This window comes from Bombina bombina, chromosome 11 (assembly GCF_027579735.1).
Source record: "Bombina bombina isolate aBomBom1 chromosome 11, aBomBom1.pri, whole genome shotgun sequence".
Lineage (NCBI taxonomy): Eukaryota > Metazoa > Chordata > Amphibia > Anura > Bombinatoridae > Bombina > Bombina bombina.
This window is the reverse complement of record NC_069509.1, coordinates 54,143,052-54,164,143: the sequence shown is the minus strand read 5'-3', so window position 1 is coordinate 54,164,143 and position 21,092 is coordinate 54,143,052. Positions and strand designations below refer to the sequence as shown.

General features: G+C 39.1%; 2 protein-coding genes across 3 annotated transcripts in view; one reads left to right on the top strand and one right to left on the bottom strand.

The window, feature by feature from the left end:
- LOC128642509 (nmrA-like family domain-containing protein 1) overlaps positions 1-5,236 on the top strand; it is a 58,359-nt gene extending 53,123 nt beyond the window's left edge. Inside the window, exon 5 of the mRNA XM_053695290.1 lies at positions 4,772-5,236. Coding sequence (XP_053551265.1) covers positions 4,772-4,951 — 180 coding nt within the window. The 3' untranslated portion in view covers positions 4,952-5,236. The remainder of the gene's footprint in view (positions 1-4,771) is intronic.
- A 14,290-nt stretch (positions 5,237-19,526) lies between these two features.
- The window catches only part of CDIP1 (cell death inducing p53 target 1), a 41,624-nt gene continuing 40,058 nt past the window's right edge, over positions 19,527-21,092 (bottom strand). For both annotated transcript variants that reach the window (XM_053694730.1, XM_053694731.1), the window contains exon 5: positions 19,527-21,092. This exon is cut by the window's right edge and continues 1,041 nt beyond it. The gene's annotated coding sequence lies outside the window, so the exon portion shown is untranslated.

Sequence of the window (21,092 nt, the reverse complement as noted above, 5' to 3'; positions counted from 1 at the left end):
GATCTTATCAAAGCGTGGTTTTTCTGAGTCAGTTATTGATACCTTAATACAGGCTAGGAAGCCTGTTACCAGAAAGATTTACCATAAAATATGGCGTAAATACCTATATTGGTGCGAATCCAAAGGTTACTCTTGGAGTAAGGTTAGGATTCCTAGGATATTGTCTTTTCTACAAGAAGGTTTAGAAAAGGGGTTATCCGCTAGTTCCTTAAAGGGACAGATCTCAGCTCTGTCCATTCTGTTACACAAGCGTCTGTCAGAAGTTCCAGACGTTCAGGCTTTTTGTCAGGCTTTGGCCAGGATTAAACCTGTGTTTAAAGCTGTGGCTCCACCATGGAGTTTAAACCTTGTTCTTAACGTTTTACAGGGTGTTCCGTTTGAACCCCTTCATTCCATTGATATAAAGTTGTTATCTTGGAAAGTTCTATTTTTAATGGCTATTTCCTCGGCTCGAAGAGTCTCTGAGTTATCAGCCTTACATTGTGATTCTCCTTATTTGATTTTTCACTCGGATAAGGTAGTTCTGCGTACTAAACCTGGGTTCTTACCTAAGGTAGTCACTAACAGGAATATCAATCAGGTGATTGTTGTTCCATCCTTGTGCCCAAATCCTTCTTCGAGGAAGGAACGTCTTTTGCACAATCTGGATGTAGTTCGTGCCCTTAAATTTTATTTACAGGCAACTAAAGATTTTCGACAAACGTCTTCCCTGTTTGTCGTTTACTCTGGTCAGAGGAGAGGTCAAAAAGCTTCTGCTACCTCTCTCTCTTTTTGGCTTCGTAGCATAATTCGTTTAGCTTATGAGACTGCTGGACAGCAGCCTCCTGAAAGAATTACAGCTCATTCCACTAGAGCTGTGGCTTCCACTTGGGCCTTTAAGAATGAGGCCTCTGTTGAACAGATTTGCAAGGCTGCAACTTGGTCTTCGCTTCATACTTTTTCCAAATTTTACAAATTTGACACTTTTGCTTCCTCGGAGGCTATTTTTGGGAGAAAGGTTCTTCAGGCAGTGGTTCCTTCTGTATAAAGAGCCTGCCTATCCCTCCCGTCATCCGTGTACTTTTGCTTTGGTATTGGTATCCCACAAGTAATGATGACCCGTGGACTGATCACACTTAACAGAAGAAAACATAATTTATGCTTACCTGATAAATTCCTTTCTTCTGTAGTGTGATCAGTCCACGGCCCGCCCTGTTTTTTAAGGCAGGTAAATATTTTTTAAATTATACTCCAGTCACCACTACACCCTTGGCTTCTCCTTTCTCGTTGGTCCTTGGTCGAATGACTGGAGGTGACGTAGAGGGGAGGAGCTATATAGCAACTCTGCTGGGTGAATCCTCTTGCACTTCCTGTAGGGGAGCAGTTAATATCCCACAAGTAATGATGACCCGTGGACTGATCACACTACAGAAGAAAGGAATTTATCAGGTAAGCATAAATTATGTTTTTTAGGTTTCCAGATAGAGACTGAGTCATGGACACTGAATCTAACAGACAAGAGACGTTTAAAATTAGTTGCAGCCTGTCGGAACCTTCAGTCTCAGTCATTCCCTTCAGTAGCTATGTGCAGGGACGTTTTAGGTCTCATGACTGCAGCATCGAACACGATCCCCTTTGCTCGTTTTCACATGAGGCCTCTTCAGCTTTGTATGCTGAACCAATGGTGCAGAGATTATACAAGGATATCACAGTTAATATCCTTAAATCCCAATGTTCGACTATCTCTAACTTGGTGGTTAGATCACCAACATGGACTGTGATCACAACAGATGCGAGTCTTTCAGGTTGGGGAGCTGTTTATGGATCTCTGACAGCACAAGGGGTTTGGAAATCTCAAGAGGCGAGATTACAATCAATATTTTGGAACTCCGTGCGATTATCAGGGCTCTTCAGATTTGGCCTCTGTTGAAGAGTGAACTGTTCATTTGTTTTCAGACAGACAATATCACAACTGTGGCATAGGTCAATCATCAGGGTGGGACTCACAGTCCCCAAGCTATGAAAGAAGTATCTCGGATAATTGCTTGGGCGGAATCCAGCTCCTGTCTAATTTCTGCGGTTCATATCCCAGGTATAGACAATTGGGAGGCAGATTATCTCAGCCGTCAGATTTTACATTCGGGGGAGTGGTCCTTCCATCCAGATGTGTTTTCTCAGGTTGTTCAGATGTGGGGTCTTCCAGAAATAGATCAGATGGCTTCTCATCTAAACCAGAAACTTCCCAGGTACTTGCACAGGTCCAGGGATCCTCAGGCGGAAGCAGTGGATGCATTGACACTTCCTTGGTGTTATCAACCTGCTTATATTTTCCCGCCTCTAGTTCTTCTTCCAAGAGTGATCTCCAAAATCATCATGGAGCAATCGTTTTTGTTGCTGGTGGCTCCAGCATGGCCTCACAGATTTTGGTATACGGATCTTGTTCGGATGTCCAGTTGCCAACCTTGGCCACTTCCATTAAGGCCGGACCTTCTGTCTCAAGGTCCGTTTTTCCATCAGGGTCTTAAATCATTAAATTTGAAGGTATGGAAATTGAACGCCTAGTGCTTAGTCATAGAGGTTTATATTTCATGGTGTTCTTCTCATAAATTCTCTTGGCATTCTTTCAGAATACCTAGAATTTTAGTTTCTTCAGGATGGTTTGGATAAGGGTTTGTCTGCAAGTTCATTGAAGGGACAAATCTCTGCTCTTTCGGTTTTATTTCACAGAAAGATTGCTAAACTTCCTGATATTCACTATTTTGTACAGGCTTAGGTTCGTATCAAGCCTGTCATTAAATCAATCTCTCCTCCTTGGAGTCTTAATTTGGTTTTCAAGGCTTTACAGGCTCCTCTTTTTGAGCCTATGCATTCTTTGGATATTAAACTACTTTACTTTGTTGTTCCTTTTGGCTATCTCTTCTGCTAGAAGAGTTTCTGAATTATCTGCTCTTTCTTGTGAATCTCCTTTTCTGATTTTTCATCAGGATAAGGCGGTTTTGCAGACTTCATTTAAATTCTTACCTAAGGTTATGAATTCTAACAACATTAACAGAGAAATTGTTGCCCCTTCCTTGTGTCCTAATCCTAAGAATTCTTTGGAGAGATCCTTACATTCTTTGTGGTAAGAGCTTTGAAATATTATGTTGAAGCTACTAAAGATTTCATGAAGACTTCTAGTCTATTTGTTATCTTTTCTGGTTCTAGGAAAGGTCAGAAGGCTTTTGCTGTTGTTGTTGTTGTTTCCTTGGCTTCATGGTTAAAGCTTTGATTCGTCAAGCTTATTTAGAGTGGGGTCAAGCCCCGCCTCAGAGAATTACAGCTCATTCTACTAGATCAGTCTCCACTTTTAAGAATGAAGCTTCAGTTGATCAGATTTGCAAAGCAGCAACTTGGTCTTCTTTGCATACATTTACTAAATTCTACTGTTGTGATGTATTTGCTTCTTCAGAAGCAGTTTTTGGTAGAAAAGTTCTTCAGGCAGCTGTTTCAGTTTGATTCTTCTGCTTATGTTTTACGTTTTTCTTTTCATTTATGAGAATAAACTTATATTTTGGGTTGTGGATTAATTTTTTTCAGTGGAAAATGGCTGTTTTTATTTTATCCCTCTCTTTAGTGACTCTTGCGTGGAGTTCCACATCTTGGGTATTACTATCCCATACGTCACTAGCTCATGGACTCTTGCAAATTACATGAAAGAAAACCTAATTTATGTAAGAACTTACCTGATAAATTAATTTATTTCATATTGGCAAGAGTCCATGAGGTTCACCCTTTTTATGGTGGTTATGATTTTTTTGTATAAAGCACAATTATTTCCAAATTCCTTTCTTTATCACCCCACTACTTGGCTATTCATTAAACTGAATTGTGGGTGTTGTGAGGGGTGTATTTATAGGCATTTTGAGGCTTGGGAAACTTTGCCCCTCCTGGTAGGAATATATATCCCATACGTCACTAGCTCATGGACTCTTGCCAATATGAAAGAAATTAATTTATCAGGTAAGTTCTTACATAAATTATGTTCCCATGATATTCTGTGTGGACGAGATATCTAGGTAGGCATCCAGAGCATTACATGGCAGGAAATATTGCTGCCATCTAGTGTTCTTGCTAATGGGATAACATTTTTGCAAAACTGCTGCCATATAGTGCTCCAGAAATGGGCCGGCTCCTGAGCTTACATCCCTGCATTATAACAAGATGCCAAGAGAATGAACAAAATTTAACAGAAGTAAATTTTAATGTTTTTTTTTATTTCATGATTCAGATGGAGCATGCTATTTTAAATGGACAGCCAACACCAGAACAGTTATAATAATATACCTTTTACCTCTGTGATTACCTTGTATCCAAGTCTCTGCAAACTGCCCCCTTATTTTAGTTCTTGCTATCCTTTGTTGAAAAGCCTATTTAAATAGGCTCCGTAGCTGCTGATTGTGGCTACACATAGATGCCTTGTCAGATTGTTGAAGAATTAGCAATGCATATGGGTAAACCAAAGGATATCTGAAGAATGAAGCAAATTAAATAGAAGTAAATTGGAATGTCGTTTAAAATTGTATTCTCTATCTGAATCATAAGAGAAAATTGGGTTTCATGTCCCTTTAAAGTTAGATACAGTAAAGTCCCAATTAACATTACCTAAACACTGTTATAACTTGAAAGAAAATACTTGTGCCCTAGGTTTGTGTTCCAAAGAGCTAAACTAAAAGCTAAACTAAAAGCGTCATTCCTGTATGGCTTACTAGATTCCACTGACCATAAGCTTTCATTCTTCTGCCTTTATCTTTAGTTATCTCCAGAGGAATATGAAAAACTGAGCCTCCCAGCAGCACAAGAGCTGGCAAACATGTTCCGATTCCTCAAGCTGAAACCAGACCGAGACATTCAGCTTACCTACAAACTCAACCCTAAAGCCAAAAAGTTCCAGCAGTGGATAGAGGAGAACAAAGCGGCATTTAAAGACTTATAAATTTAGTTAGGGAAAGACTCTAGTCTGAACCTTCTGCGCCACTTAACTTCTCATTATTGCCTTATCTGTAATTGTCCTAAAACCCTGCAGAAATGTCCGCCCAATGTAAAGTAACATTCTATGGACTTACATCTTCATACGTTTTACAGCAGCTCTTAAACACCTCTTAAAACAAACCTTGTATTATCTTTGTATGACCTAAAGTTACTAACCGGAATGTGGAAAATGTCCTCATCACAGCCTTTGCTGTATAGTTTTGTATCAGTAAACTTAACTTTTGAAACACTCATGTGTATTGTAGTATATGAATGAAGTTCACAGTCAGCTACCGACCTCAGAAGAAATGTAATAGACTATTTTCCCCCATCCAACCCACACACATTGGAAGTTCTTTACTTTAACAACTGATAGGCGAGACAACCCAAATTTGAAACGTTCATGAGTCAGTTTTGAATAAAAGCGTTGTTGCAGTATCCTTGTATTAGCAAAAATCTTCTAGATGGTGGTGCTGAGTATTGTAGGCAATGCCTCAATTTGCATTAAACACCTTCTGTTGGTGTGTTTTTTTTTATTTTTATTTAAAATCAAAGAAAAAATGTCCCACACTCAGACTCCCCCCACTTTTGGTAACCTAAAAATCATCTGGCTTAGCCAGTTTGCAGTATTTTGAAACCTCTTACAGGGTTTGCTATTCCCCCCCCCGAGTTGGGCTACTGAGTAAGTTAGAAAAACAGCATCTGCGTTGGGTTAAAGAGATAGTAAACCCAATTTTTTTTTTCTTTCATGAATAAGATAGAGTAGTAATTTTAAGCAACTTTCTAATTTACTCCTATTTTTTTTCCCAGTTTGCTTGCTATCTTTATTTGAAAAGTAGTAATCCGAAGCTTAGGAGCCGGCCCATTTTTGATTCAGCACCTGGGTAGCGCTTGCTGATTGGTGGCTAAATGTAGCCACCAATCAGCAAGCGCTATGCAGGGTGCTGAACCAAAAATGAGCCGGCTCCTAAGCTTAGATTCCTGCTGAACGAAAACATTTGGGTTTACTATCCCTTTAAAGTTTTAATAGGGGTTTTGTAAGGTTTTCTTGGGATAAATTACAGTATGTAACACACTGATTTGGTTACTATGAAGGTTTTTAAAAAATACTGTCCCTTTTAAGAATAATTCAATTTAGTTTTGTAATATGCACAAAAACCTCTTTGGGCAGCTGGAAGTGCTCTGAAATGAAAACTAAATGAAACCAAATTGGAAACTGCAAGCTGAAAGCTGCTACATATCTGTCCCTAATTGGTCTCAGGAAGTAATTAACAAAAAATAAAGCATGGCATGAAAACACGATAGTGGCCACCCTTCTCCAGTAACAAGTTCAGCTTGCTCCTCCAAATATGGCAAGTTGTGGGGGAGTTTGTTATTGAAAAACAATTGCATAAAAACAAAATTTATGCTTACCTGATAAATGTATTTCTCTTGTGGTGTATCCAGTCCACGGATCATCCATTACTTGTGGGGATATTCTCCTTCCCAACAGGAAGCTGCAAGAGGATCACCCACAGCAGAGCTGTCTATATAGCTCCTCCTCTAACTGCCACTACCAGTCATTTGACCGAAGACAAGCAAGAGAAAGGAGAAACCATAGGGTGCAGTGGTGACTGTAGTTTAAAAATAAAACACACCTGCCTTAAAATGACAGGGCGGGCCGTGGACTGGATACACCACAAGAGAAATACATTTATCAGGTAAGCATAAATTTTGTTTTCTCTTGTAAGGTGTATCCAGTCCATAGATCCTCCATTACTTGTGGGATACCAATACCAAAGCTATAGGACACGGATGAAGGGAGGGACAAGGCAGGTGCTTAAACGAAAGGCACCACTGCCTGCAAAACCTTTCTCCCAAAAATAGCCTCCGAAGAAGCAAAAGTATCAAATTTATAGAATTTTGAAAAAGTATTAAGCGAAGACCAAGTCGCCGCCTTACAAATCTGTTCAACAGAAGCCTCATTCTTAAAAGCTCATCTGGAAGCTACCGCTCTAATAGAATGAGCTGTAATCCTTTCAGGAGGCTGCTAGCCAGCAGTCTCATAAGCTAAGTTTATTATACTCCTTAGCCAAAAAGAGAGAGAAGTTGCCGAAGCCTTTTGGCCTCTCCTCTGTCCAGAGTAGACAACAAACAATGCAGATGTTTGACGAAAATCTTTAGTAGCTTGTAAATAAAACTTTAAAGCACAAACCACGTCAAGATTGTGTAAAAGACGTTCCTCCTTTGAAGAAGGATTAGGACACAGTGACGGTACAACAATCTTCTGATTGATATTTTTATTAGATACCAACTTAGGTAGAAAACCAGGTTTGGTACGTAACACTACCTTATCGGAATGAAAAATGAGATAAGGAGAATCACATTGTAAAGCAGATAACTCCGAAACTCTTCGAGCCGAGGAGATGGCTACTAAAAACAAAACTTTCCAAGATAAGAGCTTAATATCTATGGAATGCAAAGGTTCAAACGGAACCCCTTGAAGAACCTTAAGAACTAAATTTAAACTCCAAGGCGGAGCAACAGGTTTAAACACAGGCTTAATTCTGACTAAAGCCGGACAAAACGCCTGCACGTCTGGAACCTCAGCCAGACGTTTGTGCAAAAGAATAGACAGAGCAGAAATCTGTCCCTTTAAGGAACTTGCTGACAAACCCTTCTCCAATCCATCTTGGAGAAAAGATAATATCCTAGGAATCCTGACCTTACTCCATGAGTAACCCTTGGATTCACACCAATGAAGATATTTACACCATATCTTATGATAGATTTTCCTGGTGACAGGCTTTCGCGCTTGTATTAAGGTATCAATGACCGACTCAGAGAAACCACGCTTTGATAAAATCAAGCGTTCAATCTCCAAGCAGTCAGCCGCAGAGAAATTAGATTTGGATGGTTGAAAGGACCCTGAAGTAGAAGGTCCTGTCTCAGAGGCAGAGTCCATGGTGGAAAGGATGACATGTCCACCAGATCTGCATACCAAGTCCTGCGTGGCCACGCAGGTGCTATCAAAATCACTGATGCTCTCTCCTGCTTGAACTTGGCAATCAGACGAGGGAGCAGAGGAAACGGGGGAAACACATAAGCCAGGTTGAAGGACCAAGGCGCTGCTAGAGCATCTATCAGCGCTGCCTTGGGATCCCTGGACCTGGATCCGTAACAAGGAAGCTTGGCGTTCTGGCGAGATGCCATGAGATCCAGTTCTGGTTTGCCCCAACGTTGAATCAACTGTGCAAACACCTCCGGATGGAGCTCCCACTCCCCCGGATGAAAAGTCTGTTGACTTAGAAAATCCGCCTTCCAGTTCTCTACTCCTGGGATATGGATAGCTGATAGGTGGCAAGAGTGAATCTCTGAGCCTTCAGAGAGTTCCAGACTGCCCCCCAGCCCAGAAGGCTGGCATCTGTTGTTACTATTGTCCAATCTGGCCTGCGGAAGGTCATACCTTTAGACAGATGGACTCGAGATAGCCACCAGAGAAGAGAATCCCTGGTCTCTTGATCCAGATTTAGTAGAGGGGACAAATCTGTGTAATCCCCATTCCACTGACTGAGCATGCAGAGTTGCAGCGGAACTATGTCCATTGCCGCTACCATTAAGCCAATTATTTCCATACACTGAGCCACCGAAGGGCGAGAAGTAGAATAAAGAACACGGCAGGAATTTAGAAGTTTTGACAACCTGTCCTCTGTTAGGTAAATCCTCATTTCTACAGAATCTATCAGAGTTCCCAGGAAGGAAACTCTTGTGAGAGGGGATAGAGAACTCTTCTTTTCGTTCACTTTCCACCCATGAGACCTCAGGAATGCCAGAACAATGTCCGTATGGGACTTGGCAATTTGGAAATTCGACGCCTGTATCAGAATGTTGTCTAAGTAAGGGGCTACTGCTATGCCCCGCGGCCTTAGGACCGCCAGAAGTGACCCCAGAACCTTCGTAAAGATTCTTGGTGCCGTAGCTAACCCAAAGGGAAGAGCCACAAACTGGTAATGCCTGTCTAGGAAGTCGAACCTGAGAAACCGATGATGATCTTTGTGTATCGGAATGAGAAGATAAGCATCCTTTAAGTCCACTGTAGTCATGTATTGACCCTCCTGGATCATAGCTAGGATGGTTCGAATAGTCTCCATCTTGAAAGATGGGACCCTGAGAAATTTGTTTAGGATCTTGAGATCTAAGATTGGTCTAAAGGTTCCCTCTTTCTTGGGAACCACAAATAGATTTGAATAGAATCCTTGCCCCTATTCCTCCTTTGGAACTGGGTGGATCACTCCCATAACTAGGAGGTCTTGAACACAATGTAAGCATGCCTCTCTCTTTATCTGGTCTGCAGATAATTGTGAAAGGTGAAATCTTCCTTTTGGGGAAGAAGCTTTGAAGTCCAGAAGATATCCCTGGGTCACAATTTCCAATGCCCAGGGATCCTGGACGTCTCTTGCCCAAGCCTGGGCGAAGAGAGAAAGTCTGCCCCCTACTAGATCCGTTACCGGATCGGGGGCCAATCTTTCATGCTGTCTTAGAGGCAGCAGCAGGCTTCTTGGCCTGTTTACCTTTGTTCCAAGCCTGGTTAGGTCTCCAGACCGGCTTGGACTGGGCAAAATTTCCCTCTTGTTTTGTATTAGAGGAAGATGATGCTGCGCTCGTCTTAAAGTTTCGAAAGGCACGAAAATTAGTTTGTTTGGTCCTTAATTTGTTAGACCTATCCTGAGGAAGGGCATGACCTTTTCCTCCAGTAATATCAGAAATGATCTCCTTCAGTCCAGGCCCGAATAGGGTCTGCCCCTTGAAGGGAATATTGAGAAGCTTAGACTTTGAAGTAACGTCAGCTGACCAGGATTTAAGCCATAGCGCCCTGCCCTACGCGCCTGAAGTTAGTTTAGTTAAATGAACAACAACGTCAGAAACAAATGAATTGGCTAGCTTAAGCGCTTTAAGCTTGTCAAGTATATCATCCAATGGAGTTTCTACCTGTAAGGCCTCTTCCAGAGACTCAAACCAGAAGGCCGCTGCAGCAGTGACTGGGGCAATGCATGCAAGAGGCTGGAGAATAAAACCTTGTTGAATAAACATTTTCTTAAGGTAACCCTCTAACTTTTTATCCATTGGATCTAGGAATGCACAACTGTCCTCGACGGGGATAGTTGTACGCTGAGCTAGGGTAGAAACTGCTCCCTCCACCTTAGGGACCGTTTGCCATAAGTCCTGTGTAGCGGCATCTATTGGAAGAGAACAGTACACGTGGTCTATCCCATTCCTTAGTAATAATTTCTGAAAACCTTTTAGGTATTGGTAAAACATCAGTGTAAACAGGCACTGCATAGTATTTATCCAATCTACACAATTTCTCTGGCACTATAATGGTGTCACAGTCATCCAGAGTAGCTAAAACCTCCCTAAGCAACACGCGGAGGTGTTCAAGCTTAAATTTAAATGTTGACATATCAGAATCAGGTTGAAGCATCTTCCCTGAGTCAGAAAAATCACCCACAGAAAGAAGCTCTCCTGCCTCAGCTTCTGCATATTGTGAGGGGATATCAGACATAGCTACTAAAGCGTCAGAGTGCTCTGTATTTTTTCTAGCCCCAGAGCTGTCTCGCTTTCCTTGTAACCCTGGTAGTTTGGACAATACCACTGTAAGTGTATGATCCATAACTGCCGCCATGTCTTGTAAAGTAAACGCCATGGGCGCACTAGATGTACTTGGCGCCTCTTGAGCGGGAGTTAAAGGTTCTGACACGTGGGGCGAGTTAGTCGGCATAACTTCCCCCTTGTCAGTTTCCTCTGGTGATAAATCTTTTAAAGACAGAATATGATCTTTATAACTTAAAGTAAAATCAGTATATTTGGTACACATTCTAAGAGGGGGTTCCACAATGGCTTCTAAAACTGTACTGTGCCTTTAAGAGAAACAAATTTTGTCAGAAATTGAAAAACAGTGATAAAAAGCAGTAAATCTTACGAAATTTTTACAGTGTGTATAATAGACTAACAGAGCATTGCACCCACTTGCAAATGGATGATTAACCCCTTAGTTTCAAAACCGGATAAAAAAAAAAAACGATATAAACGTTTTTCAACAGTCACAACAAACTGCCACAGCACTGCTGTGGCCCTACCTGCCCATATAACTACTTTGAAAGGCACAAAAACCCTTTAGAGAAGCCCTAAGTGTTCAGGGGACTCCTTCAGGGAAACTGGATGTCTCAAGCTGCAAAATCTAATGCTCATTTAGGCGCGAAAATAGGCCCCTCCCAACCTGTATTCACAGTGAGAGGGCCTAACAAAACTATCCCTAGGCAAAATCTAGCCAGCCATGTGGAAAAAACTGGGCCCCAATAAAGTTTTATCACCAATATGTATAAAAAAACGTTTAAACACTTCCAGCAAACGTTTTATTTTTCAGTAATGTGAGAAAGTAATAAGAATATTACCTTTTACAGCAAGCATGATACTAGTCGTTATTAAATCACTGTAATCAGGCTTACCTTAAATAAATCCGGTATTAACAGCATTTTCTAGCATATTCATTTCTCTAGAAAAATTTAAACTGCACATAGCTCATAGCAGGAGACCCTGCACGCCATTCCCCCAGCTGAAGTTACCTCTCTCTTCAGTTATGTGTGAGAACAGCAATGGATCTTAGTTACAACCTGCTAAGATCATCAAAAACCACAGGCAGACTCTTCTTCTACTTTCTGCCTGAGGCTAAAATAGTACAACTCCGGTACCATTTGAAAATAACAAACTTTTGATTGAAGATAAACTAAATAAAAACACCACATCTCTCTAGCTACTTCCTTTCTTGTCGAGAGCTGCAAGAGAATGACTGGTAGTGGCAGTTAGAGGAGGAGCTATATAGACAGCTCTGCTGTGGGTGATCCTCTTGCAGCTTCCTGTTGGGAAGGAGAATATCCCCACAAGTAATGGATGATCCATGGACTGGATACACCTTACAAGACAAACAGGTGTTAATGTAATCTGAAAACAAATGGTTGGTTGGTATGCTAAAAGGATAGGAGTACAAAAATAAAATGTTCTAAAATGTGAATTAGTCCTATTGCTTGTGTTCATTGCTGCTCTGAAGCTAAACATAGTTATAAACATCTGGTGACCTAATGACAGCAAATGTGTGTAACCACCAATCAGCAGCTAGAGCTCAGTAGTGTGTTGCTGGTCCTAAGCCTACCTAGGTATGCTTTTTAACCAAGAATAACAAGAGAATGATTTAACTAAGTCTACACAGCTTCAGTCATGCATCACCACCTGGCCATCTTGCAGACTTAAAGTGGCACTAAACACAATTTTTTTTCTTTAATGATTGATAGCAATTTTAAGCAACTTTCTAATTTACTCCTATTATACATTTTTCTTTGTTCTCTTGCTATCTTTATTTAAAAAGCAGGAATGTAAAGCTTAAGAGCCGGCCCATTTTTGGATCAGAACTTGGGTTATGTTTGCTTATTGGTTTGCTAAATGTAGCCACCAATCGGCAAGCGCTATCCAGGGTGCTGACCCTAAAATGGTCCAGCTCCTAAGCTTTAAATTCCTGCTTTTTAAATAAAGATAGCAAGAGAATGAAGAAACATTGATAGTTGTGAACTAGAAAGTTGCTTAAAATTGCTGCTCTATCTGAATCATGAAAGGAAAAAATGTGGGTTTAGTATTTAGTGACTGCTGTTGTGGTGAAAATTGACTGCTCTCTGCTGAAGACTGCTTAGAGTTAAAGGGCCATAATACTCATATGCTAAATCACTTGAAACTGATGCAGTATAACTGTAAAAAGCTGACAGGAAAATATCATCTGAGCATCTCTATGTAAAAAAGGAAGATATTTTACCTCACAATCTCCTCAGCTCAGTAGAGTTAGTTCTGTGTAAAAAGTTATACTTAGCTGCTGTCCAGCTGCAGGTAAAAAATAAATAAAAAAAAAATGAAGAAATGAACAGCAGCCAATCAGCATCAGCAGTGCTGAGGTCATGAACTCTTTTACTGTGATCTCATGAGATTTGACTTAACTCTCATGAGATTTCATAGTAAGCTTCCTTTACCTGATTGGTGAAATAATATGAGAGTGCACGATACTCATCCCTTAAGATGTCCCAGGACAGACACACTAAAATGCTGCTTAGAAGTCCTTTACAATGGGAGGTGGCTACTGAGGAACTTTTGAGGTAAAATATCTCTTTTTTACATAGAGATGTTCAGGTGATAGTTTCTAGTCAGCTTTTTACAGCTATGCTGCATCACTTTCAAGTTTTTAAACATTTGGGTATTATGGCCCTTTAAAGGAGAACAAGCAGACTCTCAAGAGTAACAGATCTGCCTGCAGGGCCGCCACTAGAAATTTTGGGGCCCCTGACTGAACCATTGATCAGGGCCCCCCCCCCTCTTGACATGTGCAATTTTTGACCAAGTGACTAAAACGTATATGCACTTTATTCTTAAGTGTCTATTTAAACTTGGAAATGTTGTATATGTAGTTACATACACAGACACACTCACACACTGAAACACACACACACTCTCACACATAAGGATTCACATATAGACACTCTAGCAGACACGCAAAAAAACACACAAACACACTCAGACTCAGACAACCAAACAGACACTCAGCACTTGTTTACGTTGACCTGACAAGTAATGAGGTAAACTACAGTTTTGTAAAACAAAGGAGATTTAGAAAACAAAATATGGAGTTCTGATTATCTTTTTGTAAAGGAAGATGCCAACTAAATGATGACAGCAGCATGCAGTGGCTGAAAGGAAGGGCCCTGAACTGCCTAAACAATAATTTAAAGGTTAAATGGTGGATTGGTGACTTCCGGAAAGGTCTCGTTAGTTTCAAAGTCTGTAGAAAGATGTGAAAAATCAGTAGTAATGTCAAAATGTCCTAAAAAAGAACAGACAATGGACACACACAAACTCAAACTTGCATATACACCCAAGGAAACACAGACAGAGACTGCCTCAGTAAACACACAAAGACATACACACAGAGACACCCACAGAAAACACACAAAGACATACACACACAGAGAGACAACCACAAAACACAGAAACACATACATACACACACCCTCACAGAGACAACCACAGAAAACACACAGACATACACACACCCTCACAGAGACACCCACAGAAAACACACACCCTCACAGAGACACCCACAGAAAACACACACCCTCACAGAGACATCCACAGAAAATGCACAAAGACATACACACCCACCCTCACAGAGAGACCCACATAAAAAAATACATACACACTCATAGAGACACAAATCAAAGCAAAGACATAAACACAGACACCCACAGAAACACTCACAGGAGGAAACATGTATGCACCTTGCATCCCCTAAATCAACAGTGTGTGACATGCATGATAAAAAAATTGCAGAAATTAAGAGATCAATTTTTAAAGAATCATGTTTGTAAATAAAAATAATTCTGTGAATTCAAAATTGTACATTCATTATCTGGGTAGATGGCTAGATGAAGAAAAGTACTTTTAAAAGGTTGACATATGTTTGTTTGTTTTTCCCCATTTTCCCCAACCAAGAGCACCACTTCAAATATAGTGTACAAATGTTCCCATCTGTCAGCTGTACTTATGGATTTTGAAAATGCTGTACTCTATATGGTTTTGGTGGAACCATAAGCTGTGGTACTCGTACCATTAGATCTGGTTAAATGCAGGATTTAGGCTTGTTAGTATGTATTTCAAAATTATGTCAGCTGTAGTGTAAACTGAACAGTTTTAAGTTAACCTGTCTCATTTCAAACACTGAGAAATCTTAGTCTGAGAGTATAACATTTTATGCAGATGTAAAAATCTTAGATAAAATGCCTCCTTGCATCTGGAAATTCCTTGCATAAAGGGGCAGTAAACTGGAATGTTATATATATATATATCTATATATAATGCATATCTGCCAAAAGGACACCTACCATTTGTGTGTTGAGGAGGAAACATTTCTGCATAGTTTTAAATATAGAATTTCTACAGCATTGTCAAATAATCATAAATACACTGCTGCTAAAAAAAAAAAGTGTTTTTATGGACCCCTGGCCCCACCATACAACTACTACAACACTTAAATTACAATCTGAAATTGCACAAAGAAATAAAAAAACATTAGCTAAGTAAGTCCTACCTCCTCTGCAAATGAAAGTGATCTGCCGTCTGACTCAGGCACACACTGTACAAACAAAGTGCCAAGTCTGTCTCACACTGTGCATAGTGGTTTAGTGCACACTCAGAAATCCTCTCAAATGCTAATACTTTACTCCTTGTAATAACATTTCCCATGCTCAATTAGCACTCTGCTTTAGTACACACTGGTGGCTGATAAAATGTTCTTGCCTCTTGTTTAGTTCTTGCCTCATGGGGCCCCCCTGGCCCATCGGGCCCCTGACACGAGTCACCCCTGTCACCCCCTGATGGCGGCCCTGTCTGCCTGCTCCAGAAACCGGAGGGGACTAGAACAGCAGATCCTTCAATTATAACCAATTAATACTCTGCCTGACATGTTGGTCCAACCAACTCGTCACACTGTAGTCTTCTATTTCTAATACTTGATCAGGCGGTAGCTACTAGTGCCTATCAATCCGTGAATACTTGTACAGTATTAAAGGGACATGATACCCAAATGTTGAAGCACTTAAAGGGACACTGAATCCAAATTTTTTATTTTGTGATTCAGATAGAGCAGGCAATTTTAAGCAACTTTCTAATTTACTCCTATTAGCAAATGTTCTTCCTTCTCTTGGTATCTTTATTTGAAAAGCAAGAATGTAAGTTTAGATGCCGGCCCATTTTTGGTGAACAACCTGGGTTGTTCTTGCCGATTGGTGGATTCACCCACCAATAAACAAGTGCTGTCCAGGGTTCTGGACTATTCTTTTTCAAATAAAGATAGCAAGAGAACTAAGAAAAATGAATAATAGGAGTAAATTAGAAAGTTGCTTAAAATTGCATGCTCTATCTGAATCACAAAAGAAAAAAATTTGGGTTGTGTCCCTTTAAAAGTGATGCAGCATACAATGCATTACCGAACAGTCAGATACTGATTTAAATTCAGACCGAGACATAATTATCTTCTTTAAAAAATGGTCAGCTTTTATTAAAATATTTTCGCCCCAAGAAATTGATTACCTGATATATCCCTTCAGGAACTCTGAAATGGTATTATTAGATATTTGGTAAACCTACTAATTCATCATTCCTCCCTTCTCCCTTCTTTATCCACCCCCCTTTTTTCGTTTTTTTCTTCTCTTTATCTCCCCCTGGGAAGAGGCTTTTCTTTTTCCCCCTCTTTTTTTTTCTTCTTTTTTTGTAGTTTTTGTTTGTTGTTTTATAGCTCCAATCTATGTCAATTGTGTGTTGTCTGAACTTACTTCCTTAATAAAATGAATAAAAAGATTTTAAAAAAAAGTGATGCAGCATAACTGTAAAAAGTTTACTAGAATATATCACCTGAACATTTCTATACAAAATTGGAAGATATTTTACCTAAATGTCCTCAGTAGCCATATCCCATTGTAAAGGGACTTTAAGCAGCCAATCATTTTTCTAGTCCCAGGACTTGCAAGGGTGTGTGCATGTGATATGTGCAAGCAAAGGTCTTGTCTCCCTACTCAGTTTTAACAAGACAGTTCAGCCAAAATTGAAATCAACACAAATGTTTCAGTTTTGAATAGAAGCATTTTTGTAATATATATATTAGCAAAATGTTTCTTGTAAACGCTTAAGCTGTTTCAAAAATGCTCCTCTGCCCCTCAGTGAACCAGCATTTTAAATACTTCAGCTGCTCAGAGAATATCTAGCAATGCTTTATGTGCAGAGAAAAATGTTAAAGGGACACTGAACCCAAATTGTTTTTCATATTTCAGTAAGAGCATGACATTTTAAGCAACTTTCTAATTTACTCCTATTATCAAATTTTCTTCGTTCTCTTGGTATCTTTATTTGAAATGCAAGAATGCAAGTTTAGATGCCGGATCATTTTTGGTGAACAACCTGGGTTGTTCTTGCTGATTGGTGGATAAATTCATCCAACAATATAAAAGTGCTGTCCAGAGTCTGAACAAAAAAAAGCTTAGATGCCTTTTTCAAATAAAGATACAAAGAGAACTAAGACAAATAGATAATAGGAGTAAATTAGAAAGTTGATTAAAATTGCATGCTCTATCTGAATCACAAAAATAAAATTTGGTTGTGCAAGTTCAGACAAAATTGCCAATGTAGTCCCTCTTCATAAAAAGGGTAGTAGGGAAGATTCTGCTAACTATAGGCCAATCAGTTTGACCTTAATTGCAGGGAAATTAATGGAAACTCTTTTAAATGAAAGACTTGTATCTTTCATTCAGACAAACAACTTAGAAGACAAAGGACAGCATGGTTTCACTGCTGGAAGATCATGCCAGACTTATCTCATTGATTTATTTGACCATGTAACTAAAATAATTGACCAGGAAGGAGCCATAGATGTTGCATATCTAGACTTTAGCAAAGCATTTGACACCGTTCCACACAACAAACTTATTCGCAAAATGTATTGCCTTGGAATAGATGCTAAGATTGTTAAGTGGGTAGAATGCTGGCTTAAAGATAGACGACAGAGGGTTTCAATTAATGGAGTACATTCAAATGAGGCATCAGTTACTAATGGTGTTCCCCAAGGGTCAGTTCTTGGGCCTGTTTTGTTTAACATGTTCATAAGTGATATTGGAAGTGGGCTTAAGGGGAAGGTTTGCTTGTTTGCTGATGACACAAAAATTTGTAACAGGGTAGATGTTCCAAGAGGAGTTGATCAAATGAACTGTGATATTAATAAACTAGAAGACTGGTCAAATAAATGGGATCTGAAATTTAATATTACCAAGAGCAAAATTATGCATATAGGATCCAAAAACCCAAAGGCCAATTATAGTCTCAATGGTACATTACTGACTGTAATTAAAGAAGAAGGGACTTGGAAATTATTATTTCAGATGATTTAAAATTTGGTACACAATGCAGCAGTGCAGCTAGCAAGGCCAGTCAAATGCTTGGTTGCATTGGAAGAGGTTTTAGTAGCAGAAATAGCAAGGTTCTTATGCCACTTTACATATCATTAGTTAGACCAAATATGGAATACTGTGTACAGTTCTGGAGACCATATCTTCAGAAAGATATAAATAAACTAGAAGCTGTCCAAAGGAGGGCTACTAAAATGGTACATGGTGTAAAATATAAAACATACAAAGAAAGACTCTGATCTAAATATGTATAGTTTAGAATATAGAAGGGAAAGAGGTGACATGATAGAAACCTTCAAATATATGAAGGGACTTAATAAAATAGAAGCTGAAAGCATTTTTCACAAAAAAATAAATGCCAAAACAAGGGGTCACAATCTAAAGTTAGAGGGTAGCAGATTCAGGAGAAATTTGAGGAAGCATTTTTTTACGGAAAAGGTGATGGATTCATGAAATAAACTTCCATTTGAGGAAGACTGTAAAGGAATTTAAAAATACCTGGGACATGCATAAGGCTATCCTAAGGAAAAAGTAACGTAATATGGTAGACTTGATGGGCCTTTTTGGTTCTTATCTACCGTCAAATTCTATGTTTCTATGTGTCCCTTTAACACTAAAACAGCGAAAACGTTTACTAGAAGCATTTTTGCCACTGTTTATTGTAAATGTTTCCATTCAAATGTAATTGAGCGGAATGTCCCTTTTTAAGGAAGTTTTACTATGAAATCTCTTGAGATGACCGTACAGAGCAACAACACTTATTGGTTGTTTTTTCCTCAACATGCATCTCATAGTAGATGAAGGATAACTGTTCACAAAGCACTTGCTACTGTGACCTGAAGACATCTTTATGAAAAAAAGGAAGATTTTACCACAAGATGATCAGGTGATATTTTTATGTCAGCTTTGTAGTTATGCTGCATCACTTTCAAATGATTTAGCATATGAGTATTATGTCCCTTTAAGTGGGATAAGATCTTTATCTACAGTATTTTGTTAGATTAAATATGGCGATTGCTCAAGAACTTGTTCCAGACAATTCAATAAGGCAAAGCATTGCACATGTGATTAATTTAATGGTGGAACACCCAGAGATATATCCTTTTATTGATGACATTTTTATAACTTTTGATAATCTATTAAATTCTGGAGTTTACACTATCTCCACTTGCAGATTTATATCGTGACAATTGCCACACCCTGTTGTTTTTTTTTTACTTTTATTTTAATCCACATATTTTATTCTGTATAAGTGCCCTGTTTCATTGATATTACATTCAAAAATTAAAGGGTGTTTCATATCCTTCATCCTAAGTGGATTACTCATATAGTGTCTCACTCCTGGAACACCCCAGTACCACTCGAAATAACGTGGACAACGATTTAAGCATATGTGTGTGCGCTTACTTTTGATCTGTATTTTTGAATGGCCATAGAATTTTATTTTTACGTTCAGGGGAAATATGTATTGAAGTACAGCACAAAAACACTTCACTTATCCAACCATTCTACAAGCTGTTCCAATTTTTGTTTTCTTCATTTATTTTTATTTTTTTTGAACAAAGGTTAAACATGGTAAGATTAATAATTAGAGTTTAATGCAATTAACTAATAAAATAATGTTCACATTAATAGGCAGTCACCAGCACTGGTTTCCTGTAACTAAAAGAAACAAAAAAAAGCGTAAACTGTGGCTCGGATTGGCAAAAGAAAGAAAAAAAAAAATGAACTAAATATTGGACTTGGGGGCTGGTGATTGTATAACCTCCTCTGCGGCTGCTGTGTCACTGTTACAGCAGCAGACTGTAGTGTACAGTACATAGATACCCTGACAATGTCTAAATCGACACCACTATTTCCTAATAGCTTATTGAGTGATATTATAGCACACGTGGCAGGGGCACTCAAAACATCCAGACACCATTAGCGGGGAGGAATAAACGTACCCAAATGTTAGGATATCTATCAGAAATTTTAGTAGTCAGACATGTCATACGCTTTAAAAATACTAGAGCCATAGGTACAAGTTTAGCCCAGACGCTCCTGAGATTCTTTATCCCGATTAGTACTTAAAATTTTTCCTAATCATGTATATGAAAATGCAGCAGTTAACCCCGTCCTGTCTGTACTGGTTACATTGGAACAAAGTTCTGATGTAAACAAACTGAAATTGTGTTATTTCAATAGCGTCATAGGCACTCTCTCCAGTCCGCAATCCCAGTTAGGAAGCCGTAGCTGCTTCAGTAAAGCAGAACTGTTTGGACATTCCATGCTGTCCTATCGGCGCTAAAGCCCAGTGCGGTTAGGTCGGCATGAAACGTCCTAACGGCGTTAAGGGGTTAACCATGTTTTTTTTTTTTTTTTGTAAATGGCAAAAAAAAAAAAAGACATGTAACAAAGTTCATATTCCTGTTCAATTTATACTTAATTTTTTTTTTTGGAGTACCATGTCCCTTTAAAGGGAGACGAAAATGAAACTTATGATTCCGATGAGTGTGCTATACATACATATTAAACTTTCCAATCTACCCCATAACCAAATCTATCTCTTGGTATCCCTTTTTTAAATGTTCCTCCTTTCTATGATAACATACTGAGGTAGGCTCAAGAGTGTGCACTATATAGCAGCAGTCTTTGCAACGTTTGTAACAATGTTTTACATAATGTGCTGAAGACACGTGCACACTCTTGAGCGTATTTCAGTATGCTATCATAGAAAGGAGATACGTTTATAGAAAATCAAAGGGGAAATTTGATGAGAAGTAAATTAGAAAGTGTTTAAAACTGTACGTTCTATCTGAATCGGTTTCATTTTGTCTTACATATTCCTTCAAAATTCAAAGCATTATATAGACATAAAGAAAACATAATTATCTAATACATATTTAACAACTGCACTGACAAATTCAAATTAGTAAACATATTCATTACTTTTTCTCTGTGCATAATCTGAATCGGCAAAGCCAAAAAAAGGGATAATAACGAGAAGTATATTACGTCCAAAAGAAAAGAATTCATGCATACTCGAGGGCCAGAGAGATAAGGTTTCTTAGTGAAAATAGTTGACAAAATCCACTAGTGTTT